Source organism: Gambusia affinis, linkage group LG04 (assembly GCF_019740435.1).
Source record: "Gambusia affinis linkage group LG04, SWU_Gaff_1.0, whole genome shotgun sequence".
Taxonomy (NCBI): domain Eukaryota; kingdom Metazoa; phylum Chordata; class Actinopteri; order Cyprinodontiformes; family Poeciliidae; genus Gambusia; species Gambusia affinis.
Window position 1 is genome coordinate 20,818,663 of NC_057871.1, and position 26,122 is coordinate 20,844,784.

Below are 26,122 nucleotides of genomic sequence, written 5' to 3' on the forward strand. Positions count from 1 at the left end.
GGGGTTTTCTGACCATAGCATCCACAGACAGGCTGCCTTCTGTGTTTCAATCTTTTCGTTTCTTCAAGAATCACGTTTGTTGGAGCTCAGCATCTATTGCGCAAGTTTGTGTTAAATGTACAAAGAACCTGTGTGCAAAACTAAAAAAAGGGTGTTTATAGTTTCTGCATTAGAAGTGCACAGATCTCTGCAAACGCAACAGGCTCTCAATCCTACTTACAAATTTCCTGCACTGTCCGGGAGTCCGGGAGGGTTTCTTTTTTAGCTAAAGTGCGCCATCTAGTGATACATTAGCTGATCACGATAATTCACAATGTTGGTTAGTATGTTTGTATTCGAGCTTCTACTTGTCTCCATGGTTACGATCAGGCGTAACCATGGACTTTGGCAAATAAAGAGCAACCGTTTCCAAATTTTCAACGACTATTATGTGTGATAGCATGTTTAAGCCACCAAAAATTAGCAACTAGAAATTTCTTTTGTCCAGACGTTCATCTGGAGGAAACATGTCTCATTTTACAAGCAACATCTCCCATCGCATGGCTGAAGAATGACTTCTCTTTAAGCAAACCATGATATGATGCCCCTTGTGAGAGCTTATGGATGGATATGCAACAAGAAGACTAGTCTAAACTGAACTGGCAGTCGTAGTTTTGTTTCATCGGATGCTGAGAAAAAGGAATGTAAGAAACAGCTTCAAGTTTCGTCAGCGACCATGAAGGAGTTAAGAATTCTTGTTTGAACCACATCTGAGGGTGGTGGTGGTGGTCGTGGTTTGACCTCAGAGAACTACTCACTAAGTGTGTGGTTGATTTTTGACGATGAGTGGATTGTCTTTTCAACAGAGCTGTGATGCTTACTGCAAGTTGAAGCAACTCGCCATCCATCATAACTGAGCTTAAAAGACAACATTTAGAAAATGTGTTAAATCAACTCGATGAACTTTAATTTCTGGGTTGAAACAAAAACTAGTGTCTGGTTGACTACTGTGTTAACCGTTCCTACTCAGTCTTCTGACTGTGGTCGGGAGACTCAGGGGAGTTCTTTCTCCAGGGCCGAAGTGACATCTACTTCGGGGTTAACTCCTTCATACGCCTGGGACATGAACCACACGGTGGCTGGAAGTTAACTTTTAATAGCGCCAGCTAACAGTAGAAAACTGCACAGACTTTTTCCTTAGTCGCTGCTCCGGTCGTCAGCTACGCTCACACTCTACACATGCAGTCTCTTCCTCGCTCCCTCAGCATCCCAGTTCTCTTTTCAGCATGCAGCGCCCCCCTTCTGACCGGAGGACGGCTGCCACACTCAGCACACACACCACTTACTGAGCTGTCATCACATACAGTGGAGGCACTTTACTGTCAAGGCTGCAGAAGAGTTTCCATTTTTAAGTTTAAATGTTTTACAGAGTTGGGCACAATTGGATCAAAACACTGAGGGAAGTTACAGGGTTTTTCTCAATTGCTTTGGTGCATTTCTCCGATTCTCATAACTGTAGGCACCACACACCATCACAAAAAGTCTGCAGGGAATACAGAGTACAGGGGGGGTCCAGAGGATGGATAGATGCATAGATAGATAACAAATGGCAGAAACTTTAGCTTCACTGCAGAATCTTTATTGAATTTTGCTGACTTGTTTCTTTTAATTCAATTCTTTTCATTTATTTTTATTTTTTACTTGGACTCAACCTTGACTCCATTCACAAATGTCTCCTCCATAACGATGGTCTTTGTAATCACTGAAAAAGTGGAGAAATAAGCTTAGTTTTTTCTTGACTTTTTTTTTTCTTTTTTTTACAAACCCTCATATTTTGTTCATTTTGAAATGTAATAGATGTTTCTCACCTTGTTTTGAGCTTGAAAAGGAGCTTAAGAAAATGGAAAGAGAACAATTAACACTTAATTAAATTTTACATTTGCTCACTCTTTTTATTTTATTATTATCTGTAATATTATTGTACATGCATCTTGCCCGGCTCTCACCTGAAGTCCTCCCCATCAAGCAGCCTCCTGTACTCTGCAATCTCCACCTCCAGACGGGTCTTGATGTCCAGAAGAGTGCCGTACTTCAGATCCATTTCTCTGATGTTTTCGCTCAGACTTGACAACTGAGCTTCCAGGCCCGTGACGACATCCTGCAGACCTGTTAGCTGGGCAGCAAAACGTTGCTGAGTCTCTAGCAGAGTTGCTTCTAGAGACGATTTCTGTCGGGGAAGGAGAAAATGTTTTGTTTTTTCATAATTTGGTTCAACTGCATGGGGAGGTAAACTTGAACGGAGTGAAAATGTGACGAGGAAAATGTGAGGCTTACCATACTCTGATGTGACTGCAGTTCAATCTGATATTTCTGCAAGGTGTTCTTCAGTTCTTTAATCTCAGTGTGGGATGTCTGAAGATTGCTTGTTTGTTCTGCTACACCCTTCTCCACCACTATGACCTGGACAGAATCACATCAAATGTTGTTGGAGTCCAGTGAAGCTCTGTTGGACTGAAAGGGCTGCAGCTTTGTGTCTCACCTTGTTCTGGTACCACTGCTCAAGATCCTTGCGGTTCTTGGCAATAAGAGCCTCGTAGTGCTCCCTGATCTCCGTCATGATCCGGTTCAGGTCAACTTGAGAAACAGCGTCGACCTCCACGTTGACCTGGCCGCTCATCTGGTTCCTCAGCTGAGCCAAGTCCTGCAGGGGAATTAAATAATCTTACAGGAAGAGAACAACATATGGGAATGTGAAGACAGCAAAGGGCAGACCCAGGAAAAACAAAAATGCCGCCAGGTCTTTCATTTAAACGCAACCTAAAGTAATATTTTATCTGTTTTATCTGGGGCAAGAAAGAAGTAATGAGTTTTATCTACAAATAGCAGACATTTGCTAACAGGAGGAGACAACAGCAATGCACAGAAATTTAAAGAGAGAAGGTGGTAGCAGTGGAAAATCCATAGAGTTACTGAGCTGTTGATTTACTACCGAAGATAAGATTTCTTCATTTGTTACATGCAACTAGAGAAGGGGTTACACTTTAACTATCTACTGTAAATTTCTGCTACTAATAGTTGATGTGAAACAGTTTTGTCAATAACAAACAAGTAGTTTATTGTTCTGTGTAGAATTGGTACAGACAAACGGGTTTTTTCCTACAGCTCTCGGTTTTCTCTGCAGCTTTACCTCCTCATGGTTCTTCTTCAGCATGATGAGTTCCTCCCTCAGAGTCTCCTGCTGACTCTCCAGATCCATTTTCACCAGAGTGAGATCATCCAAAAGTCTCTTCAGTCCAGCGATGTCGGCCTCTACAGCCTGCTTCATGTTTAGCTCGGTCTCATATCTGATAAGATTTCAGAAGGAAGGGCAGAACAGGTCAGAGAGGCTTCATGGTTTAGATACGAGCAGATGTTTTATGTAAGGCATGAGTTCACGTTATGATGCATGAGTGAAATCTTACAAGAGTTGCTAGGGAGAAAATACTCAGAAAAAACCACTCACTTCATTGTAAAGTCTTCTGCAGCCAGTTTTGAATTGTCAATCTCCAAATGGATCCTTGCGTTGACCATGGTGGCTTCTCGGATCTGAGGATAAAAAAGAGAAACATCAGGGCAAAATGCACCTTTCTTTTAGTTATTACAATTTGACATTGAGTTATACTCCAAAACTTGTAAACTTATAAAACCGATCACACTTCTGGGTGTTTCCTTCTTACCTTGTTCTGCAGATCTTCGATGGTGGCCATGTAGGCACTGTAATCGTGGCTGATCACAGTTTTGCTTGTGTACCACTCTGCAATCTGCTTTTCCAGCTGTTCGTTCTCCTTCTCCAGTTTGCGCACCTTCTGCAGGTAGGAGGCCAGACGGTCGTTCAGGTTCTGAAGCGTGGCCTTCTCGTTGGCATCAACGTGGAGATCGAGATTATTGATGGCTCCTGAACGGGACAAGTAGTCAATCTGGCCTATGGAGATGCGGGTGCCAGAACCTCCTGCTCCGCCGTAGACACTCATGGTCTTCTGACCGATAAATTTCTGGCCGGAGGATCTGGAGGAGAAAGACATCTTGGAGAGTTTGGATCCCAATCAGCAAGAACAACTGGAGATGATCTGCAGTACAAAACATCACCAGGACTCCCTGGTTATATAGCAAGGTGGGAAGGGCCTGGACATTCAGGCGGAAGGAGGAATGCTGCTGACAGATAATACCGTACACAGTTTTCATCACCTTGGGTGTGGAGACAAGTGCTTAGGGGCTGATTCCTATCTTTTCGAGTCAAACTTGTGAATCCACATTGTTGTCTTTATCACCAAAGGACTGTCATTAGATGAAACCCTTTATCATTTTCTTCTGTGCATATCTGAAAATAGATAAAGATTGGATAAATTTATGCAACACTGCAGGAGCCACTTAGCATAATGCTGAAAATGCATGCAATTTGATGACTTATTGACATAAAACAGATGCCAGTCGCTCCTCTGACCACCAGCACCAGGCAAGCTGGGTGAAGTGCTTTTCCCATGGACACAATAACTGAGATGGACATAGAGGGGGTTTGAACCATCATTTACAGGACAAATTCCTACTTCCTTGAGTCACTGAGCCACTAAGTAGGTGTGCAGAGGCTGTCCAAGCAGATGTTGAGGTAGAAACCTCAACAACAGCAGAGGTGAACCCCTGAATGTTGGGGTTCACCTCAGTGAACAAGAGGATAGTCTCTCTCCGCTTACATCAGGTTCTGACTTTCGTCTGTGTTTACGAGCCCAATGGTTGGTCAGAGTATCCACCCTTTTTGGAGTCAGTAGAGTTGCTGCTGGAGGGGGCTCCACCTGGGAACGTCCTTGTCCCGTTGGGGGACTTCAACGCTCAGGTGGGCGATGGAGATGAAACCTGGAGGGGCGTGGTTACGCCCACTCTGAACCAGGGCTGTTTTGTTATTCAAGACGTTTGTTGTAAAGAGTCAAATATGCATTTTCTTTAACTCAGCTCACAATGCACTTTGTTTGAGGTTATCCTAATAATGCATGATTGCTATAGATATTTATCGTTATAGACTAAGTCCTTTGTAAGAACCAATCATATTTGTGTTATGGCACAACCAAGGGTGAACCGGAGAGACAAAATTGGCCCAGCAGCTCCTGACAGACTGTCCCACGTTCAACTGCCCAGCATGAATTTATTATACACATAGAAATACATATTTACATTAAAAATTCAAACTGAGCAGTCTGCAAGGAACTCCTGGGCCAACTTTTCTCCCCAGTTTGGCTCTACCCCTGAGCAGAACACGTCAAGGATGCTTTGCTGTTTTTTTTTCTGTAATCAATCATTTCACAACTTCAGACAGCTGTCAAACTGATGAACAGGGTGAGGCCAAAAAGAGAAGCTCCAAAAATGTTTCTTTTCATTCCAGAAATGTTTCGCTCCTTCCACTCAGCAGAGGACATCAGTCAACAGTTTCTGGTGCCTTAATAGAATGAGCGGAGCATTTTTGATTAAATTAAGATAATACCGAAATAAAAGGCTGTTAGTCCATCCAAACCAGCCTTTTTATGCAAAATTTACACCATTCAGGTTTAATTTACATTTAAATTAAAGCAGAGTTTGACAAACGCACTCGCCTCGAGGGCCCTTCAATCATCAAATTTTATTATCAGGACAAGCTTGCAGTACAACTTTCTACCTTTCATTTTTTTGTTGATCTTTTTTTTTTAACAGTGTGATGACATAAAATGTTGCTCGACCTGAATCCTCCAAAGTCAAAAAAATACCCTCAGGGATTACTGCAGCCCCTCTAGGGGACATGTGAACACATCTAATAAATCAGACTTATGCCTTCGAATAAGGCTTGTTGTTTCAGACTAAAGAAACCTTTAGAGAACAACAATCTTTACGCACGCATTAAACATATTTTTAATTCAGCCACATATATGTGTTTGAAGTTTTTTTTTTATTGATCTGATGGAATATTGAAAGTGCAATGTATTTTCATGAGCTGTAGCAGATAAATCGTCATAGTATAGTTGGCAGAAATAAAGGCTTCTGTGTAATTCATCTATCTAATGTTTTCAGTTCGTAAATTAAGTTTCTGAAATAAATGTTGTTTTCAATAATAATGTAATACATTTCTTGACCAATGTATGTCATTGCTTTTTATCTGCACCAGCTTAACAATGCATCACACTTTAATCAGACTGAGGCAAACGCACCAAGGAAATACAGTCAAACTGCACTTTTCTTTGCTACAGGCATCAGTTGTCCTCTTGATCTGTGCTCTGATCTGAGGAGACACTCCTAGAGCAACATTCAATAGATAGTTTCTTTGAGGAAACATATTTGGGCGGATGCTTTTCAGATCAGTAAGGCAGATGTTTTAGTGCCTCACTGCATATTGAAGCGATAATGGTCTGTGTTGTCCATTTGAAGGGGCAGCTGTGGCTCAGTGGGTCGTTGTCTTCCAGTTGGAGAGTTTCTAGGTTTTATTCCAGCTTCCTCCTGTCACACGATGTGGCACTTAAATCCAAGGCACTTGAATCCAACTTCCATACCAATCTATGTGCCAGTACATAAACATGTACGCATTTGTGAGTGTGAATGGGTGAATGCAGCTCTAGTGTAAAGTGCTTTGAGTGTCCAGTTTGACTGAAAAAGTGCTGCATAAGTTCAGTCCATTTACCGTTTTAACTAATTCATGAAAACACAAAAAGCACTGATTGAATTTAGAAAGGTATCAGCTTGTAAAGTCATATTGCATAGTCTGTACAAATGTGCAAATTGATATATCATCAGAGAACTATTAGCAAAGGGCTGATTTTATCTTTTGCTTTGCCGGCTGCACTAGATTGCAACATTAACCTTTCTTCTCTCTTCCTGCTTCACAGATCATTGACACTCCTCTCACTTTTAGTGCTACACTCTAGAGAGGCAGAGATTCCTCAGTCTGCCTCACCCACATTGTGCAATGAGAGTCCATTTTTTACTCCCTTATTAGCTTCTACATGTTAAAAAATTTGCGTTGGAACAGTCTGCAATCTGAATTGAAAAAAAATCACATTCATTTATTGGAGAAAATCAGTCTCGAGAATATCCGGCTTCTCAAACACAATATTTTTCTAACACAACCTGCATGACAGAAGAAGTATCTACGACTACAGTTGCCTGTAGTTATAGATGATATACATAAAAAAAAACTGGTGGATCCAAGGATTTTGAAGATATCTTGTTTGTTGTGTAATGAAATGGAATGACATCAGACCTACGTCCTTGTGTCCGAGGTCACCAAGCAAGCTGTGCTGCTGGAGCCGACAGTCCAATGGAAAGATCACTTGGAAGAAGTCTTTGGAGAAAGTCTGTGTGATTCGGAAAGATCCGAAACACCCAATGACTCCAGGAACATCACTGACAATTTGTCCAGATGCATCAGTGGAAGTAATTACACATATATCTCTGCCTTTTGCAATAATCAATAAATCCATTAATCGCATAATAAATTAAAACAAACTCAATAATTTCCACTGGCATGATTTATTGTTTATCTAGTTTTTTCTCTCCACCAAAAGCGGGAGGGTAAAAGTTTTTTTCCACCGGCTCTTCAGACTTCAAAATTCATTTTATTTGTTGTTTTGTTTATTTGTTTTGGATATTTTAAATGTCTTTCAGTTCCAGTGTTAAATGTTCATCACAATTTAAAGTTTATTGATTTTTTTTAAGAATGTGTTTTTGCATTATTATGCAATTATCATTATATTACTTCAAGATAGTCTAAAAAAAAAATACAATGTTATTGTTTATCACAGTAACTTTTGGAGCAATTTATCGTCCAGCGGAATATGTTATCGTGGCAGACCTACATATATCACTGTATTATGACACTCTAAGGCGACATTAGTCATTCCCATTCACACACTGATTCACACACTGATTCACACACTGATTCACACACTGATTCACACACTGATTCACTCACTGATGCCAAACTACTGAACTGTAGCCACAGCTGCCCTGGGCCCGTCTGACTGAAGCCAGGCTGCTGTACCGCGCCGTCGGCCTTTGAACACCACCGACAGGCGTCTTGCTCAAGAACACAATAACAGAGACGGACGGGGCAGGATTGATTACTAGAAAATATTGCAGAAGAAATCCCCCAGAGTGGGCCAAGTCCCCCAAGAACCAATCAGGGGAAGGAATTGTGACGTCCCAAGTGGTCTGACGTACCGGTGGAGCCCTGGGACCCTCTGCTGGAAGAGATTGGGTTTGGTTGGCTAGGAGGATTTGCAAAAGCATCACTATCTGAGACAGAGATTATGTGGCGAGACTTGAAAAGGGCTGTTCACAGCCAATCCCCAAGAAGCCTGAGAGAGACCTGGCCACACAGACTACACGCCGTCACTGCAGCCAAATGTACGACTACTAAATAGAGACTAGAAGGGGTAAATATTTATGAAATCACTTATTTTTATTGAACATTTTTATTTGTAGAAGTCAATTTAACAGGAGTTTTTTTTTTTTTTTTTGTAAAGGTTTTAGTCAAAAACATTCAATTTTGCTGATTATGATTGATTTGTAGAAGCAATAGAGGGATAAAACACCCAAGAGAGAGAATATTTTTACAGACACTATAGGTGAAGGCAGAGGACCAAATACTTTGGTCATGTATGCATAAACTTGTAAACTAATGAATATGACAAAATGTCTGCCTGACTGCAGGTTATTCTGTGTAGCGATTTAAATCGATGGATTACATGTAGACGGCATCAAATACAAAGAAGACGTGAATGCATATTTCAGCAGAACTCTGCAGATTAGAATTATATTTTAAATTATCCCTCTCTACTTATTTCATCTTCTTCAAAGATGTGGTTGCTTCCTGGTGTCATTTTGTGATTTTCATGCCATGTGTGATCCCATTCATTTCAATGAGCGCATATTAATGTGAACAAACAACATTGGGTCCAGTACACATTGGAGTGTATACTGGACCCAGTATATCATTATTTTGAAGGTCTTTCTGTTTTGTTTTTTAGGACCAATTATTCAAACACACTAATTATTATAAGATGCATGATTTTGGATTTTATAAAGGAATTGCAGTGGACAAAATAATTTCTGATAATAACTAGTGAGTGGATCCAAAGTTAGAACAAACTAGCGTTTGTTCTGAATGGGATAAATCCCTGAGCTCTGATTGGTTCAGATTAGTTGTGGTACTGAGATTGATTTTGATCTGTAAAGAAAGAGAAGTGAACGATAATAATAGAGGAAACAATCCTGTTTTGGTCTATATGTGTTTGATAAATACACATGAAACGCTAGATCAGCTGCAGCTGTATTTTGCGGTTTCTTTCCATTTCTTTTTACTTGATCTGATCCACATCAACTCTTGGAGGAGTCAACCTTTTTTCCATCCACATATGTCTCCTGCACAGTGGTGGTCTTTGTTATCACTGGAAAAAAGTGAAGAAACAAGATTTATTGATACTTTACATTCTGCAAAACGATGATAATTGGAAAACACTGACAGGAAAAAAATCTGTCTTACCTTGTTTAGAGCTGCTGTTGGAGAAGAATAAAAAGAAAACATTAGTTCATGTTTAGTTTTACTTTATCTACGTTTTGTTCATTAAGTGTAATATTAGTGGACATGCATCTTCCCATCCCTCACCTGTTGTCCTCCCCATCAAGCAGCCTCCGGTACTCTACAATCTCTGCCTCCAGACGGGTTGTGAGGTCCAGAAGAGTGCTGTACATCTGTCTCTTCTCCTCTAGCGCAGCGTTAACATCTGATATCTGAGTTTCCAGGCCCGTGACCACAACCTGGAAACCTGCCAGCTGGGCAGCGTAACGTTGCTGAATCTCTTGCAGAGATGCCTCTAGAGAGTATTTCTGATGGAAAGGATGGATAATGAACAGACACGTTAAGTTGTGTCTTGGTAAATGATTTATCATCTTCTGGTAATAATGAAATGCAACATTCCCTCATGGAAACCTGCATCAGCTTGTTTTGTTTAAAGAACTCTGTAAGTTTTATATATTGTGCAAAGATGTTGCATTCTGTATCCGTCTTGTTTACAATGAGTTGACATTACTGCAGGGAAAAGTTTCCAAATGTAGCTGGTAAAAACAACATCAAACAGCATGTACAAGCCAACAACAGCATCACTACGTAGCAAAATGTACAATTCTCTAACTGTACTGGTTAGGCTTTGGTTAAAAAAAAAAAAAAAAAAAGTAAATAGATATCTCTACTTTGTATTCTTAGTAGGATTTTAGAAGAAAAAGTTTGCATTTTTCTTGGAAAATTAAATGCATTAACTTGAATTACATGTAAAAAATAATTTGTGAAATAAATGGGACAAACTTGGTCATATAAAGGAAATCATAAAACGAATTAATGAAGGCTTTATACAGGCTGAATGTCAGTTTTTCAATCTCCACGGACCAATATGGGGCGTGTAAATGTCTCGGTGAGGGATAGGACATACCATACTTAAATTGGACTGCAGTTCAATCTCAAGCCTCTGCACAACCATCCTCAGGTCTTTAATCTCCAAGCGGAATCCGTCCGGACTGGTTGTTTGTTCTTCTACACCCTTCCCCTCCGATGTCATCTGGGCAGAAAATCAGCAGTAACTATCATTACTACTCCGGACGCCTCTGGATTGGTTCTTGCTATGTTGAATATGATTTTATGTCTCACCTTTTTGTGGTGCCACGTCTCAAGTTCCTTGCGGTTCTTGGCGATAAGAGCCTCGTAGTTCTCCCTGAGCTCCGTCATGATCCGGTTCAGATCTGCTGGAGAAGGAGCGTCGACCTCCACGTTAACCTGGCCGCCTACCTGCATCCTCAGCAGAGAAATGTCCTGCAGGTGTTCAACAAATAACAGGGTTGAGTAAATGGAAGAAGACAAGAACTAAATGTGAGGAGGGCGGTGAAGGGGTGAAGCCAAATGCAGTAGAGCGGTTTACTTCAGCAGAAATCTAAAGCAATATTTCCTCTCTTTTAACAGGGGTATAAATTATGTATGATTGGGTTGGCACAACATGAAGAGAGAAGTTAGAGTGAAACGTTTTCCTTCAGTAAACAGCTGCTGCTGAGACAATGGATAACTGAGAAATCAATTAATTTAACACAAATTAATTAAAATATTTCTCAGTTTTTTTCCGTTGTCCTCAGACATGGGGTAGACCAGACGTACAAAACTCTCCTTCAGAGTCTAAATCATGTAACTTCTAGACGAAGAAGACCCGAATCAAAAAGTTCAATAACCTCATCAATAAATCAAGCCATTACGTTTTGGAGAGGCCTGGAAATGAGCCATCCTACTGATTTTATGTGTGTCGGCCACAAACATAGACACAATGACATGCTGACACATCAGTAAACCTGAAAGCTGCTCTGCAAGGGACGTGCAGCTTTACCTCCTTGTGGTTCCTCTTCAACACGATGAGCTCCTCCTTCACAGACTCACACTGACTCTCCAGATTCATTTTCACCAGAGTGAGATCATCCAAAACTCTCTTCAGTGCAGCGATGTCGCCCTCCACAGCCTGCCTCATGTTTAGCTCAGTCTCATATCTGATAAGGAAGGGCAGAACAGGCCAGAGAGGTTTCAGGTCATACTTATGAGCAGAGGTTTTCTGATTGTGATGCATGAATGAAATGTTACAACAGAAGATGGAAGTAAACAGCTACAGAAAACACTCACTTCATTTTAAAATCATCAGCAGCCAATTCTGAATTGTCAATCTCCAAGTGGACCCTAGCGTTGACTGTGGTGGCATCTCGGATCTGAGGATGAAAAAGAAACATCAGGGTAATATACACCTTTTTACAATTTGGCAGAGTTATACTCCAAAGTTTGCAAATTTCAGACCTACAAGGGTTGCAGCTTTCTGGGTGTTTCCTTCTTACCTTGTTCTGCAGATCTTCGATAGTGGCCATGTAGGCACTGTAATCGATCACAGTTTTGCTTGTGTACCACTCTGTGATCTGCTTTTCCAGCTGTTCGTTCTCCTTCTCCAGCTTGCGCACCTTCTGCAGGTAGGAGGCCAGACGATCGTTCAGGTTCTGAAGCGTGGCCTTCTCGTTGGCATCAACGTGGAGATCGAGATTATTGATGGCTCCTGAACGGGACAAGTAGTCAATCTGGCCTACGGAGATGCGGGTGCCAGAACCTCCTGCTCCGCCGTAGACACTCATGGTCTTCTGACCAGTTGACCTCTGGCCAAAGGATCTGGAGGAGAAAGACATCTTGGAGAGTTTTGGATCTGAACCAGCAAGAACAGCTGTAGATGATCTGTAGTACAAACACAGCCGGGACTCTGGTTATATAGCAAAGTGGGAAGGGCCTGGACATTCAGGTGAAAGGAGGAATGCTGCTCACAGATAACATCCTGCACTTTGCTATGCAAAGGTTTCATCAACAGTGAGGGGGCTGATTCTTATCTTTTCAAGTCAAACTTGTGGATCCACATTTTGTTTGGTTTCTTAATGAAAAGGCGGAAAGACATTATGCTTTATCTATTTTTAGCACCGGCTCGGCTCTATTTCGAAGTGACCGCGTTTCCTCCGGCCGGCTCGGCTCTGTAGCAGCGTTATTGGGGGAGGGCGGGTACAGCGCCCTCCCCCAATAACAACCATAACTTCTCGCAAAGTTTGCAGGAAGAAGAAATGGCCCACTGCTACACAACTCCTACTAAATGTTTTCAGTAACAGTACACATTCACTTTTTGTTACACACCAGGCGCACCAGGAGAATTTGTTGAGGAAAATCAAATTCTCGTTCTCCTCTGACCGAAGCAAATAGCTCTACAATTGTAGTAAAGTTTTTTGATGGGGGAACAGAATAAGGCCTCACAAACAGGTTATTGGGTTGATTTCATGAATTGATTTTTTACAGAGACTTCAAGGCTCTTTGCTGCACCCCATGTGATTTTTTTTTTAACTTGCTTCCTGTTCACTGTTTGCAGTGAGAAGATAAATTCAACATCCCTCTGACTGTTCAAATCAGCTAATTTAAGCAGAGCTCTTTCCTGACGTGTGAAGATCACACAATAATCCACAAAAAACCTAACTTTGTTGGGTGTTTAAAAATTAATGTTTAACAAGGATATTGAAGACGAAGGACGTTAAACTGGCCAGTCACATTTCAGTTCTTCATTTCAAACTGTTGACCACATTGCTCTTTTACACAGGGTTAATATGTTGTAGGTATCAAATAGACATTTTAGGCTGGTTTAGATCATTTTAATTCTGGTCGTTCATGTCAATGATAAATCTTTAACGTAAATCAAGTAGGGTGTACCACATGGCTCAGTGCTGGGTCCATTGCAATTAACTTTACATAAACGCACATATAAAATACTGTAAAAATACCATACACCAAAAGAAAGGTCTTGATTTTTTTATTATAATTGGCTATACTAATTCATAGACTGTAAAAAAATAATTTATTGCTGTAGGTCGCACAAACTCATCCTAGCCCTCCCGCGGTCTTAGCCTGATGCTCAGGAAGAGTGCGGCAGATGTCACGGTCAGACAGAGGAGAAGCAGGCGGGGGGGTTGTTGTGTCATCAGACCGTCAGTTCCTGAAACCGCACATAAAAAAGAGAGCACATGCAGGGTCAGTGTCCTTGTCCCCATAAATCTCTTCAGCTAATCAAATGCTACAGCATTTGTTTCTCTCCCCAGCTTCCTTTTAACTACTGAATTGTAATTGTTCTTCGTACAAAAGATGTTTCAAAGAGGCCATTTTGCTCTGAAGCTGGAGATTTACTTGTAGTCTTTCCATTTCTAAAACTGCTTTTCCACAACATAGCCTGGATATTTGGCTGTGTTGCTTTTTGAATTGTAATTGTTCTTCGTACAAAAGATGTTTCAAAGAGGCCATTTTGCTCTGAAGCTGGAGATTTACTTGTAGTCTTTCCATTTCTAAAACTGCTTTTCCACAACATAGCCTGGATATTTGGCTGTGTTGCTTTTGCCAGCAACCAAAGTGAACAGGCTGAAGCCACAAATAACAGCTTAAAGAATGTTTTATCTCCACTTATAAACTGGTTTCTGATCATTAGACACTGTTTAAGCTACTTTCATTGCTGCTGCATTTTTTATTTTCCAAATTCCAAATGTCCCATAATTCATCTGATTTTCCTTTTTGCTTTTGTTTTTTATAAATATTAGATGGGTTTTATAATCTGTTTCTCCCACCAGCTCCCAAAAATGATGGAACAACACATTGTTGAAGTTTTCATTTCAGCAATAAGCTGAAACAAAAACTTCCCTTCCAGTATCAGTGATCACCCAGTTGTGATCACTGATACTGTTGTGATCCAGTTTTAAAAACAGAAGTGAGGAGATTAAAAGACCAAAAACCTGTAAAACTGTCATTTATGATGTTTTTAAAGAGTTTATATATCTGATAGTAACTAAAAAACCAGAACAGTCAAGGAGTTAGACAAAAATATGCTGGGCTGCCAACGAGTAAAAGGTGTCATGCAAACAAGCTCAGGCTTTTGTCTTTTACGTTACAGAATATCCGTGTGGAAACTTATATTTTCTACATCTTCAACTTTAATTGTCCCACATTATTTATTTCACTTTCCACATTATCCAGATGTGGAAAATCATTAAATCAGTTTTCACATTCATAGGTTTCACAGAGATAAGCTGTTATACAATGAAAATCTAAACCTAGGAATATCAGGAATCATTATTTGTGAACAAAGATCCATGAGAATCCATTGGAGAAACAAGCGTGACACCTTGCTCTCTGACTCAAATAGGTTTGGTTTTATTGCTCCATTCATTCTCTAAGAGTTTATTGAACCTAATGCTGCTGCTTCTCCGCAGGACCACAGCACAGTGATATTAGAAATGTAAAAGCTTCCTAGCAACATAACGGAACAATTGTATCCCCCGATGAAGTAAATGAATAATAAATAAGAAAATATCAACGTAATCTAATAGCCAGTGGAGAGTTTTCCTGATTGATGTTGAAAGCACCTCAGAAACTCAGTCTCTTTAATAAGCATTTGCACTGAAACCGGGTATTGCAGTCACTCCCTCCTCTTTCAAAAGTCTCGGTGTCACTTCAGTTAGTTGACCTGATCACCTTGACAAGCTTGTCTCACAGCAACTGTATTTTCTTTTTACTTGTTTGCTTAAAAAAATTCTCCTAGCTTCTACGTTACAAAATGTTGCGCCACCTAAATGCTCTAAAAATGCCAACAGCCTCATGAGCTACAGAGGACAGCGTTGCAAAATGCAAACATAAAGAACCTGTTTGCAGGTGGAGTTATCAGGTACCTTTTTTAATGTTATTCCGAAACAAAATGAATCAGTGTTTATCCTATTTTCCCTCTAGCGACTGGCAGAATGAGAAAAAAACAGTTTATTGCATGGATTCTGTCAACTTATTTACCTTATTTATGGCATATTTATAACATAAAGATGAACAGAATTTAAAATATGCAACCAACTCTCATGTGTAAAATATATGTACATGTTTACATTCAGTAAACAACTGCATTGCCAGTGAATGCAATCTTGTTTTTGTTGCAAAAATATGTTAGTGCCACTTAGTGCAAAGTGATAAAGTGAGATTGCAGTTTTTAGCACTTATATGGGGAAAGACCTTAGCAGCACCTAATCTATGAAGGTTGTCCAAAATGAAAATGTAAGGAACATTGCAGAAACAATTAGTCACCACCCAGATTTATTTAGTTCAATTTAGTTTATCTATCCACTGCACAAAGTAAAGAACAAGAGAAACTCAGTTTAGGTTACCTTCTTTCCAATCTTTTTCAGTGCAACACATTTCAATCAGTTGCTAATATCTAAAACCCCATGTTTCTGTTCAGTTTCCTAACCTGGTTAAAAAGGCAATGACGGGAGAAAAAACCCATCTACCCATTCACAGAGAGGAACCAGCTGAAACAGGCTGAGCATGGACGGCTATTTGCTTCAGCTGGCTGGAGGGTTGACTGCACAGGAAACATCTAAGTGTGCAAAAGAAGCACTTTGGAAAAGTACTCATAATTGTTTCATATTTACCGCATGTCAATCACTTTGGACCCACCGGTGGAACCTCTAGGGTTCTAGAGGTTAAGAACAATGTGTATTCAGATAAATCCAGATGGTAATGTTAGGATGAAATTGGTGGCTTTCTGTTGCCCTTCTGGCCTTTTCCTGCTTGGAGAGATGAGCTCATTGTTTTGGTTTCTGTCATCATTGCCTTTTAGAGTTACTATAGAGAGAAGTGCTTACATAAAAGGTTTGTGCAACATCTGACAAGTCACTTCGTGCAAACATGAATTTAGTCTAAAATCTTTAAAACAACAGAAGCACAGAAGGTAAAATTTTTATTTTTTTTATGTTCTGCCTTTGATACATTTTGTATCACAGTTGCACAAGAAGGAACTACCTGCCCAGCATTCTTTAAGTGCAAATAAAGCCTTCACTCCTCACTGTATCTGGCCTCACCCTGCTTATCAGTTTGACGGCTGAACAAATAACTTCTGACATTTGTACAATGAAAGGCAACTAAGCATTGTAACGATATGCTTTCAACTATATTTATATAAAAAAAATACATCACAGGCACCGCAAACATAGGAGCTACAATGAGTATAAACTCATAAAAACACGTAAATAAAATATACTTTTGGTTTAGAGGGTTTTTAAATTTGGCGGTGCATTTATTCCAACTAGAAGCATCTTGTTATTTTGATAAGTGAAAATACCTTCGCAAAACCTTTTATCGTTTACGAACACAAACAGGTTGCACTGATAAAAATACCTCCACTTTGCTTGTGAAGAAATGTTTTACAGCATTGCCAAGAATAACTCCTGCGAAGATCCCAGGAGCATACTGCCCTGAAGAAAACGTTTTGAAATTCTTGAGCAAATGTCACTTAACTACCGCAAAGTACCGGTAGCACATTGACGGTAGCAACTGCAGCAGTTGTTGCAGTGAAAACATTTTTGTCAGACAGCTCTAGGTGAATTGGAGCTGCTGGGTACTTGTACTTCTTTTTACGATGAAAGCAAAAAACCATCAGTATTAAAAGATTTACATTTTTAGAAAGATTTAATTTCATCCGTTTAGTAAAAATGTTGCTATATTTTTAAAAAAGTATATATCTGTGTCACCACAAAATGTGTGTTAATAGTCTCTATAAGTACCTTTCATATAAATGTTAACATCTGCAATCTAAGCTGTTCACACACCCAAAAAAATGAAATTTATGTTGAAGTTTTTCATTGCTAAAACTTGTGTGTCACCCTTTGATAATAAGCAGTGGAAGCAAAAAGTGTGGCTGGTGAGAATATTACAGACGATGAGTCCACTTTTCACAGAGGTGAAAGTGTCACTGGCATGTGTCAATTCTGTCACTATACGAGCAGCAGAAAGACCAAAAATATTTTTTAATATATATTCATTGTAAAGCAGTGACTTGAGTTTGCCATTGATGGAAAAAAAACATGTTTGTAACTTTACCATGCCCTTTAGGAACAAGAAAAAGTGGATTTACGAGTTTGACTTGATGGTGGACAAATGAACCCCTACCCTGTGATCGCCACACCCATGGCAAAGAAGGGATTAGACAGAAGAGGGGTAATCTGCCAAATGCATTCCTCCTTTCATGTGAAGTTCCAGGCCCTTCCCACTTTGCTATATAACCAGAGAGTCCCGGCGGTGTTTTGTACTACAGGTCATCTACAGCTGTTCTTGCTGGTTCAGATCCAAAACTCTCCAAGATGTCTTTCTCCTCCAGATCCTTTGGCCAGAGGTCCACTGGTCAGAAGACCATGAGTGTCTACGGCGGAGCAGGAGGTTCTGGCACCCGCATCTCCGTAGGCCAGATTGACTACTTGTCCCGTTCAGGAGCCATCAATAATCTCGATCTCCACGTTGATGCCAACGAGAAGGCCACGCTTCAGAACCTGAACGACCGTCTGGCCTCCTACCTGCAGAAGGTGCGCAAGCTGGAGAAGGAGAACGAACAGCTGGAAAAGCAGATCGCTGAGTGGTACACAAGCAAAACTGTGATCAGCCATGATTACAGTGCCTACATGGCCACCATCGAAGATCTGCAGAACAAGGTAAGAAGGAAACACCCAGAAAGCTGCAACCCTTGTAGGTCTGATCTAACCAACATAATGTTCTGTGGTCGATGAGGGATCTTTTCGCATGTTGTGTCTGTGAAGGTGCCATGTTTTAAGATTGTTAGATGTCTTTCAAAGTGTGCGGTTAAGAAATTTAAATTACTACCATAACAAATTCAGGCCTCATTGGAGTGCTGATTTTATCAGTCCTTGTTTAATAGCTAATTTTAATCATGAGTTAAGTTCTAAATTCATGATTAAATTAATTAAAACTTTTTTTAAAAGTTAAGTTAACATAATCAAACCATATTTGTGGATGAAGCACAATACTCTGTCTACTCTTTGTCATCAGGTAACACTAAGAAAAAAAAAATACAGATATGCTCACCTTTATTGAACAGCAGCCCTGATTTTTTTTTTTTTTCCATCCTCAGATCCGAGAAGCCACCATGGTCAACGCAAGGATCTACTTGGAGATTGACAATTCAAAACTGGCTGCTGACGACTTTAAAATGAAGTGAGTGTTTTCTCTGAGTTTTTACTCCCAGCTCCTGCTGTGACATTTTGCTAATGCATCACAACGTGAACTCATGCCCTACAGAAAACCTCTTCTGCCTGAAACCTCTCTGACCTGTTCTGCCCTTCCTTATCAGATTTGAGACCGAGCTAAACATGAAGCAGGCTGTAGAGGCCGACATCGCTGGACTGAAGAGATTTTTGGATGATCTCACTATGTGCAAAATGGATCTGGAGAGTCAGCAGGAGACTCTGAGGGAGGAGCTCATCATGCTGAAGAAGAACCATGAGGAGGTAAAGCTGCAGAGAAAACCGAGAGCCTGTGGCAAAGAAACAAGTTCGACGACTTTGGGGTGCCTGATAAGTCAACATGTCTGTCCACACCAGGCCTAAACAGAAGCCGGATTGGCCCGATCCGACTATGATTAATTAACACTGGTTGTAAATCATCTATTCGCAGCTATTTACTTTACTAGTAACCTTAGTTTGACTCATATTTCTGTTGTGTGCTAAAGATAAAACTCATTACTTCTTTCTCGCCCCAGATAAAACAGATGAAATATTACTTTAGGTTGCGTTTAAATGAAAGACCTGGCGGCATTTTTGCTTTTCCTGGGTCTGCCCTTTGCTGTCTTCACATTCCCATATGTTGTTCTCTTCCTGTAAGATTATTTAATTCCCCTGCAGGACTTGGCTCAGCTGAGGAACCAGATGAGCGGCCAGGTCAACGTGGAGGTCGACGCTGGTTCTCAAGTTGACCTGAACCGGATCATGACGGAGATCAGGGAGCACTACGAGGCTCTTATTGCCAAGAACCGCAAGGATCTTGAGCAGTGGTACCAGAACAAGGTGAGACACAAAGCTGCAGCCCTTTCAGTCCAATAGAGCTTCACTGGACTCCAACAACATTTGATGCGATTCTGTCCAGGTCATAGTGGTGGAGAAGGGTGTAGCAGAACAAACAAGCAATCTTCAGACATCCCACACTGAGATTAAAGAACTGAAGAACACCCTGCAGAAATATCAGATTGAACTGCAGTCACATCAGAGTATGGTAAGCCTCACATTTTCCTTGTCACATTTTCACTCCGTTCAAGTTTACCTCCCCATGCAGTTGAACCAAATTATGAAAAAACAAAACATTTTCTCCTTCCTCGACAGAAATCGTCTCTAGAAGCATCTCTGCTAGAGACTCAGCGACGGTTTGCTGCCCAGCTAACAGGTCTGCAGGATGTCGTCACGGGCCTGGAAGCTCAGTTGTCAAGTCTGAGTGAAAACATCAGAGAAAACGAATTGAAGTACGGCAATCTTCTGGACATCAAGACCCGTCTGGAGGCGGAGATTGCAGAGTACAGGAGGCTGCTTGATGGGGAGGACTTCAGGTGAGAGCCGGGCAAGATGAAGAGAACTTTATGAGTAAGATTAAATAAACACGAAGTAATCAGTTCTTTTTTTTCCTTTTCAAATAGCAGCTCTAAACAAGGTAAGAGGAATTTTCTTCTAAATTTGCCCTTTAAGTATTTTAATCTTTAAGACATCAATTTGTTCATAAATCCTGCTTGTCTTTTTGCAGTGGTCACAAAGACCATCGTTGTGGAGGAGACAATTGTGGATGGAAAGGTGGTGTCTTCCTCATCTTCCTCGTCTTCCTCTAAAGTGTGAAAAAGCACGAGCAAAATTTAATAAAGGTCTTGCAGTCGAATTTTCTTGTGTGTTTCTTGTGTGGATATTAATAACATTTCGGTCAAAATGCCAGTTAGCTTAAATGCAATTTTTCACTTGCAGTTCTTAGACACCCTACGAAATTAGAAGTAGAACTATAAATTTACAATACCAATATTCTTTTCCATCTTATTTTATTCATTTAATTATAGACAATTATACACCAGAATACGAGATGCGATGTTTTTTGTGTGTTATAACAGCCTTGCTAATTTTCAACACCTGACTATAGGAAGTTTTTGAAGAATAAGAAAAGAGAGGGGGATAAAATGAAGAAAATAAAAAAAAGCAGAATGGCCAGTGCTAAAAGGACATGCATTACGTTTTCCCGTGTAAGCAGCTTTGCCCAGGCTTAAGCTAATGCTTTTGGGCACTATTATAGATGCTAAAGTGTGTCTTTAGCTTTAGCTCAGTGGCGAAAGAGCTCCAGAGTTTGGGAGCCTAAAAGACAGCATCTGTTAGACAAACATCAGTCAGAAACAATCAGCACAACCGAGACAGGGTGACAGCAGAGGGCAGCAAAAGCAAGTCTAACAGTGGTACGTAAGGTTGACAACTGGGATTATCAACGAGCCATTCCTTTAACTGAATCTTTTCAGCGTCATGTTTGTTTAAATCTGATAATTATGGGACTGAGGCTCCAAGGCGGCTCGAACAAGAAAGGCAGTTTTACAAAAAGCTTTTTTTTCTTTAAAAGGAATAAAACCATCGCGTGCATGTGAACGTGCGCACGCGGTTGGTTATGTCTTATAGAAATGTTTTGGCTGCTTATTTCTGGCCTTAAGGTAATTAAGCAGCTCGGTGTTGGACCAAAATCTGATAGGGAGAAATCGGGTGCAACCCCAAGGAGTGAACCCAGCCTACTTGTGTCTTGAATTGTTTCAAATGTCTTTTTTGGTTGTTTTGTTCTTGTAGATAAACTATACAGCAATAAGACATGATTATATGCACAAGGTTACAACAAAGGTTTGTCTCGTTTACCATTTTCTCTCCCCTGTAATGTTCTCCGTATCACAGTGTCAGACTTACGTGTTTTATTATTTGTCATAAATATCTCCTTCTCCCATCTGAATTCCTAACGAGAATATAACAGTGAAAGTTTTCACAGATTGTCTATAGACGTTCTTATATTTAGAGGAACTAAACACAGAACTTTTTTTATTAAGTTCTGTGTGTGACTTAATAAATAATTAAAAAATATATTTAAAACAATGTTCTTAAATTTATTTATTTATTTTTTTTTATTTTTTTATTTATTTATTTTTTTGCCGTGGGGTTCTATTAATTTGATAAAATTCAGAAAAGTCATGTTTGTAAAACTAAAGCACAGGTCTTGTGCACTATATCTGAATGCACTCAGTGTCACACTGAAAAAACACCCAAAGCTGTTGTATGTACCTTATTTAAAAAAAATACTGTTCTATTGTTAGAACTGTCACTGTGACAGCGTAATGTGAGACAAATAATCTGTGAAAAGACTGAGGTCTTCTGATCTCCCCTGAGAAATGCACCGTCCCTGTCAAAAACAACCAAGCAGTGCCAGGAGGAATATCTTAGCGCTGTCAATACCACTCTTTTATGAGATGCTCATTCAACTGTTAGTGGAGAAACAACGTACCAGGAAACCAGTTTATCCGCTATCTTCGGTGGCTATGCTAAATAGCTTCAGCATTCACAGCTTTCATTGTAGAGTATCAGGGAGCAAGGAGGAGGTTGGGAGAAGCGCGTACACATGGATGATTTGAGCAGGAGCAGAGTATTTCTTCAGATGGCAGCAGGTCCAGGGGGGGCATGTCTCATGTTATAGAGTTATGACAGCGACGATTTTAATAAAAATGTGAAAAAACATATTTTTTCATAAAATGCCGTAGTGTAGCTTTAAAGCACAGGTAGAACCTACAATCAAACTACAGCTGGACCGCTCTCATTCCTGCGTCCTCTGCAGAAGGTCAGCACATAATGCCTGTCTTATGAACATCAACAATAACATAGAGAGAGACTGAAAACAATCTGTATCGACTGAAAATGACAGCGACATAAATTTCCTGTAATTTTCTGTCAATTTTAAAACACTAAAAGGATTAAGTCACTGGCAAAGCAACAAAGAAAATTACTGTTTTCTCTCTCCTTGTTGATTTTAAACTCATCCCTGACCAGTGTTTTTGAACAAATTCCTCATCATCTCGAGAAGAGGGATAAATGTGTTTAAAGACCCAATAACTTTAATTTTTCTTCCAACATACGATTTAATTGAGCCTGGAAGCTTTGCGGTTACCCATTATGATTATACTGGTGTACCGCAAAAAACCTAACATTTTACTTCAGGACACTGAACAGATCAACTCATAAGAAATTGTTACTCAAGGAGGAGGTTTTTATAAACTAATATCTATGTTTTCAAGCAGATAAATTTCAAGTTGATCTGTTTGTTTTTTATATTAAAGGCTTATCCTTTTAGTCTGAAGATGTTGTGACAGAATACAAGGCACAATTTTCATTTTAAAGCACTAGCTGCTTGTTGATAGTGTGTCAATGAAAACAAATTTTACTTGGGATTATCAAGAATTACAAAGACGCAGACAGGATCGAGTGATAGAGGCTTTTATTGCGTTGGTGTTATTGCAGTTCTGATCCAGATGGTGATACATCCTTCAGCTGCTGGTCCTCGTGTTTTCTGTGTGTCTCAGGTCATCAGGAGGTGGAGGAAGAAACCACCTTGCCGTCCTTAATCTCCTCTGTGACCACGATGACCTTCTTCGTGGTGGTGCTTACTTTACTGCCAACATTACCGCCAATGCTACAAGGACACACAGACAATCAGCGCTTGTATAAAGATAAAGCTGAGGCTTTCATTTAGTTTTTGATTAAACGTCAGATTGTCTTTTTCTTTTTTCCACTGACCTGCCCTCTCCATCCAGCAGCCTCCTGTATTCTGCGATCTCCATCTCCAGCCTCGCCTTCATGTCGAGCAGCACCTGGTACTCTTGGCTTTGTCGTTCCATGTCGGCACGCAGCTGTGTTAGCTGGTTCTCCAGAGATGTCACCTGCATCTGGAGCCCTTGGAGCTTCATAGAGTACCGGGACTCTGTTTCAGCTAACGTGCCCTCCAGACCCGCTTTCTGATGAGGAGAGCGGAGGATACATACATTTACCAGAAGCAGAACAATAGCATTTGGTTCATGGGAACAGAAGCAAAGCCAGGTCAGGGTAACTTACCATGCTGTATTGTGACTGCAGCTCAATTTCCAGGCCTTGTAATGTTCGCCGGAGCTCAGAGATCTCTGTCTTGGTCGTCTGCAGAGTTTCGGTGCTCTCCACAATCTCTTTGTTGAGCGTCTCTGTCTGCAGATATGGGAAAACATCAGAGTCATGAGTCACATCAAACTTTTAAACTTCTGTTGACCACTGGGTTCAGTGACCATGACCACCTTGAAGTCAAAAATCTGCAAATACCGAACCGTAAACAGACTGGTGGCCGCTGAACTTCTCTGAGAGAACCAAGGCTCACCTTTGAGTCGAGCCAGGACTGGAGTTCCCTCTGGTTCTTGATGGCCACACCTTCATACTGCTCACGGATCTCAGCCATGATCTTGGTCAGGTCTACCTGCGGCTTTGCATCCACCTCCACATTGATCTGGCCACTCATCTGGTTCCTCAGAGCCTCCATTTCCTGTATAATCACAGCGCATGTTCTGTTGAATTGGGTTTCTGTGGATTTTATGCTACCTTTGAGACAGCATGCGGCTGTAGACTTGCTCAAGTTCTGGACGCACCTCCAAATGGTTCTTTTTGAGGAAGATCAGTTCTTCCTTGAGACCCTCTATCTGCATCTCCAGGTCAGATCTGGCTAACGTGAGCTGATCCAGCACTCTCTTCAACTCAGCAATGTCTGCCTCCACTGATGTACGCATGCTTAGCTCGTTTTCATACCTGCGGGGCAGTAAGAAACACACATCGTCTTCTAGTGAATTCTTCCAATTGTACAAACACACCAAGCCTTAAGCTCCTGTTCTTACTTGGTTCTGAAGTCGTCTGCTGCCAACTTTGCATTCTCGTTGGCCAAAAAGACGGATCCATTATTACAAATAGCATCCTGGATCTGCAGGATAAAGAAGCAACTCCCAATATTGACTGCCAGGGATCTATTTGACGCATTCAGGATGGAAAATCATGTTTTAATTAGAACTAGAAAGTCATGCAACGTACCTTTCCCTGCAGGTCAGCGATGGTGGCCATGTAAGCAGAGTAGTCCCGGGAAGCGGGGCCGGTCTTGCTGTCCAAGTACTGTCGGATCTTCAGCTCCAGCTCGGCGTTGGCGCTCTCCAGTTTGCGCACCTTCTCGATGTAAGAGGCCAGACGGTCATTCAGGTTCTGCATGGTGGCTTTCTCATTGGCTCCAACGTTGATGTCCATTCCTCCACCGGCCCCAAAGCCCGCACCACCCCCGTAGCCCGCACCACCCCCGTAACCCGCACCACCCCCATAGCCCGCACCACCGCCGAAACCTGACCCCCCTCCCATCCCATAGCTTCCACCCCCAAACCCACTAGATGAGACGGAGATCTTCGCTCCACTCCCGCCTGCACCACCATAAACACTGGAAGCGTACTGCCTCTGCATCCGGGCTCCACCCAAGCTTCCACCACCAAAGTTGCGTCCAGAGTAACCGCTGGACATGCTAACTCTTGATAGGCTGCTCATTGTTGAAGCTGCTCAGGAGGTCTGTCTGCTCGAGAGGGAAGGAGATGGCTGAGATGCACAACTCTGCCGCTGCCCCCTTTTTATGCTGTACGCACCTACTGCCAACATGGGTGGAGCCCACAGGATGACTGATGGCGAGAACATTATCTAAAATGGGTGCAGGAGTCCAACCCTTCATGCACCAACTTCAGACTGTTCTTTTTCAAATACCACCATGCAGAACTGGATATTTTTTAAGAAAAATTTACAACAAGCTGAAAATTATTTTTAAAAACTATCTCAAGACACAGTAATGTCATAAGACTGTGTTTGTTTTTATTAAAACAACGCTCATATGTCAACCTTTTGGTGTCTGCAACAGGTTGAGTAAAAGAGCCACACCCATTATTGTGTGTTTGCTCTCGGACAGGTTTTAAGTCCTGCTAAGATCCTCTCAGGTAAAAGCAATTTCCTTTGATTTTCTGCAATAGCTAACACGCAGCCGGACAAACAAACACACAGCGCTGCCCAAACCAGTTTTGTTGCCAAGACGCCAATCAGAACAAACACAAGAAGATGGGTGAGCTTGGCTTATGTCCGATACAGTTTCACGTTGCATTCAGAAAAACATTCTTTTAAAATTATCTAGGAGAAGGTGCACATCTTACATTTCAGTCTCCTTTTATTCTGCAGCAGCCTGCAGGGTTTTTCCTCCTGCAACTCTCTCTGGCTCTATTCAATACTTGGCTCACCATGGATTTAAGTGCCTGTTATTTTCTTGGACTGAAGTCCTGGCATGCCCATCATAACCCGAAAGAGAACAAGCTCTCGCTTGTTTGCTTCTATACATCCTGAAGGGTTTCATAATATCACCCCGAACATTTAACCAAACTGTCACAGAAAACCTTTGGAAATAATTACATAGTTTTAACTATTTGAATCCAGATTTGGAGTCATGTTGGTAACACTGAGTTTTAGCAACACCCCTTTTTGAGTGTGTGTGTGTGTGTGTCTGTGATTTATGGTTTTTATTACCTCCAACCGACGGATGCCTGTTGCTGACGATGCATGCACACAGCGCAGGAAAACACAAACCAGAGCTCTCCTCAAGCTGCAACTTATC

General features: G+C 41.0%; 4 protein-coding genes across 5 annotated transcripts; 1 reads left to right on the forward strand and 3 right to left on the reverse strand.

Annotated features, from left to right (window-relative positions):
• Positions 1-975: 975 nt before the first annotated feature.
• Positions 976-6,868, reverse strand: LOC122829560 (keratin, type I cytoskeletal 13-like). The gene is made up of 8 exons (XM_044114221.1): positions 3,696-6,868; positions 3,482-3,564; positions 3,167-3,323; positions 2,519-2,680; positions 2,314-2,439; positions 1,986-2,206; positions 1,848-1,870; positions 976-1,741 (listed from the first exon to the last, which is right to left on the reverse strand). The coding sequence occupies exons 1-8, from the start codon at positions 4,038-4,040 to the stop codon at positions 1,677-1,679; spliced, it is 1,182 nt and encodes a 393-aa protein (XP_043970156.1). The 5' UTR covers positions 4,041-6,868; the 3' UTR covers positions 976-1,676.
• Positions 6,869-9,320: 2,452 nt separating this feature from the next.
• LOC122829561 (keratin, type I cytoskeletal 13-like) lies at positions 9,321-12,284 on the reverse strand. Its single transcript, XM_044114222.1, has 8 exons — positions 11,887-12,284; positions 11,681-11,763; positions 11,394-11,550; positions 10,673-10,834; positions 10,458-10,583; positions 9,638-9,858; positions 9,515-9,528; positions 9,321-9,419 (listed from the first exon to the last, which is right to left on the reverse strand). The coding sequence occupies exons 1-8, from the start codon at positions 12,223-12,225 to the stop codon at positions 9,349-9,351; spliced, it is 1,173 nt and encodes a 390-aa protein (XP_043970157.1). The 5' UTR covers positions 12,226-12,284; the 3' UTR covers positions 9,321-9,348.
• A 5,385-nt stretch (positions 12,285-17,669) lies between these two features.
• Positions 17,670-20,299, forward strand: LOC122829559 (keratin, type I cytoskeletal 13-like). 2 transcript variants are annotated; one of them, XM_044114219.1, is made up of 8 exons: positions 17,670-18,078; positions 18,516-18,598; positions 18,735-18,891; positions 19,285-19,446; positions 19,526-19,651; positions 19,759-19,979; positions 20,067-20,080; positions 20,171-20,299. In XM_044114219.1, the coding sequence occupies exons 1-8, from the start codon at positions 17,734-17,736 to the stop codon at positions 20,257-20,259; spliced, it is 1,197 nt and encodes a 398-aa protein (XP_043970154.1). In that variant the 5' UTR covers positions 17,670-17,733; the 3' UTR covers positions 20,260-20,299. The 2 variants fall into 2 exon arrangements, with proteins under 2 accessions (XP_043970154.1, XP_043970155.1); XM_044114220.1 differs by having other exon boundaries at positions 20,070-20,080.
• A 2,605-nt stretch (positions 20,300-22,904) lies between these two features.
• LOC122829557 (keratin, type I cytoskeletal 13-like) lies at positions 22,905-25,087 on the reverse strand. Its single transcript, XM_044114216.1, has 7 exons — positions 24,526-25,087; positions 24,336-24,418; positions 24,093-24,249; positions 23,828-23,989; positions 23,536-23,661; positions 23,221-23,438; positions 22,905-23,116 (listed from the first exon to the last, which is right to left on the reverse strand). Exons 1-7 carry the CDS (start codon positions 25,018-25,020, stop codon positions 23,011-23,013), a joined length of 1,347 nt encoding a protein of 448 aa, XP_043970151.1. The 5' UTR covers positions 25,021-25,087; the 3' UTR covers positions 22,905-23,010.
• Positions 25,088-26,122: the final 1,035 nt, after the last annotated feature.

Coding starts and splice junctions, on each gene's coding strand:
- LOC122829560 (XM_044114221.1), bottom strand. CDS start 4,040: ATGTCTTTCTCCTCCAGATCCTCCGGCCAGAAATTTATCGGTCAGAAG. Junction 3,324..3,481: donor GCAGAAGACTTTACAATGAA/GTGAGTGGTTTT, acceptor AAATCTTATCAG/ATATGAGACCGAGCTAAACA. Junction 2,681..3,166: donor TGAAGAAGAACCATGAGGAG/GTAAAGCTGCAG, acceptor ATTCCCCTGCAG/GACTTGGCTCAGCTGAGGAA.
- LOC122829561 (XM_044114222.1), bottom strand. CDS start 12,225: ATGTCTTTCTCCTCCAGATCCTTTGGCCAGAGGTCAACTGGTCAGAAG. Junction 10,835..11,393: donor TGAAGAGGAACCACAAGGAG/GTAAAGCTGCAC, acceptor GAACACCTGCAG/GACATTTCTCTGCTGAGGAT. Junction 9,859..10,457: donor TGCAGTCCAATTTAAGTATG/GTATGTCCTATC, acceptor CCTTTCCATCAG/AAATACTCTCTAGAGGCATC.
- LOC122829559 (XM_044114219.1), top strand. CDS start 17,734: ATGTCTTTCTCCTCCAGATCCTTTGGCCAGAGGTCCACTGGTCAGAAG. Junction 18,892..19,284: donor TGAAGAAGAACCATGAGGAG/GTAAAGCTGCAG, acceptor ATTCCCCTGCAG/GACTTGGCTCAGCTGAGGAA. Junction 19,652..19,758: donor TGCAGTCACATCAGAGTATG/GTAAGCCTCACA, acceptor CTTCCTCGACAG/AAATCGTCTCTAGAAGCATC.
- LOC122829557 (XM_044114216.1), bottom strand. CDS start 25,020: ATGAGCAGCCTATCAAGAGTTAGCATGTCCAGCGGTTACTCTGGACGC. Junction 23,662..23,827: donor AGTCCTGGCTCGACTCAAAG/GTGAGCCTTGGT, acceptor CCATATCTGCAG/ACAGAGACGCTCAACAAAGA. Junction 23,439..23,535: donor TGCAGTCACAATACAGCATG/GTAAGTTACCCT, acceptor TCTCCTCATCAG/AAAGCGGGTCTGGAGGGCAC.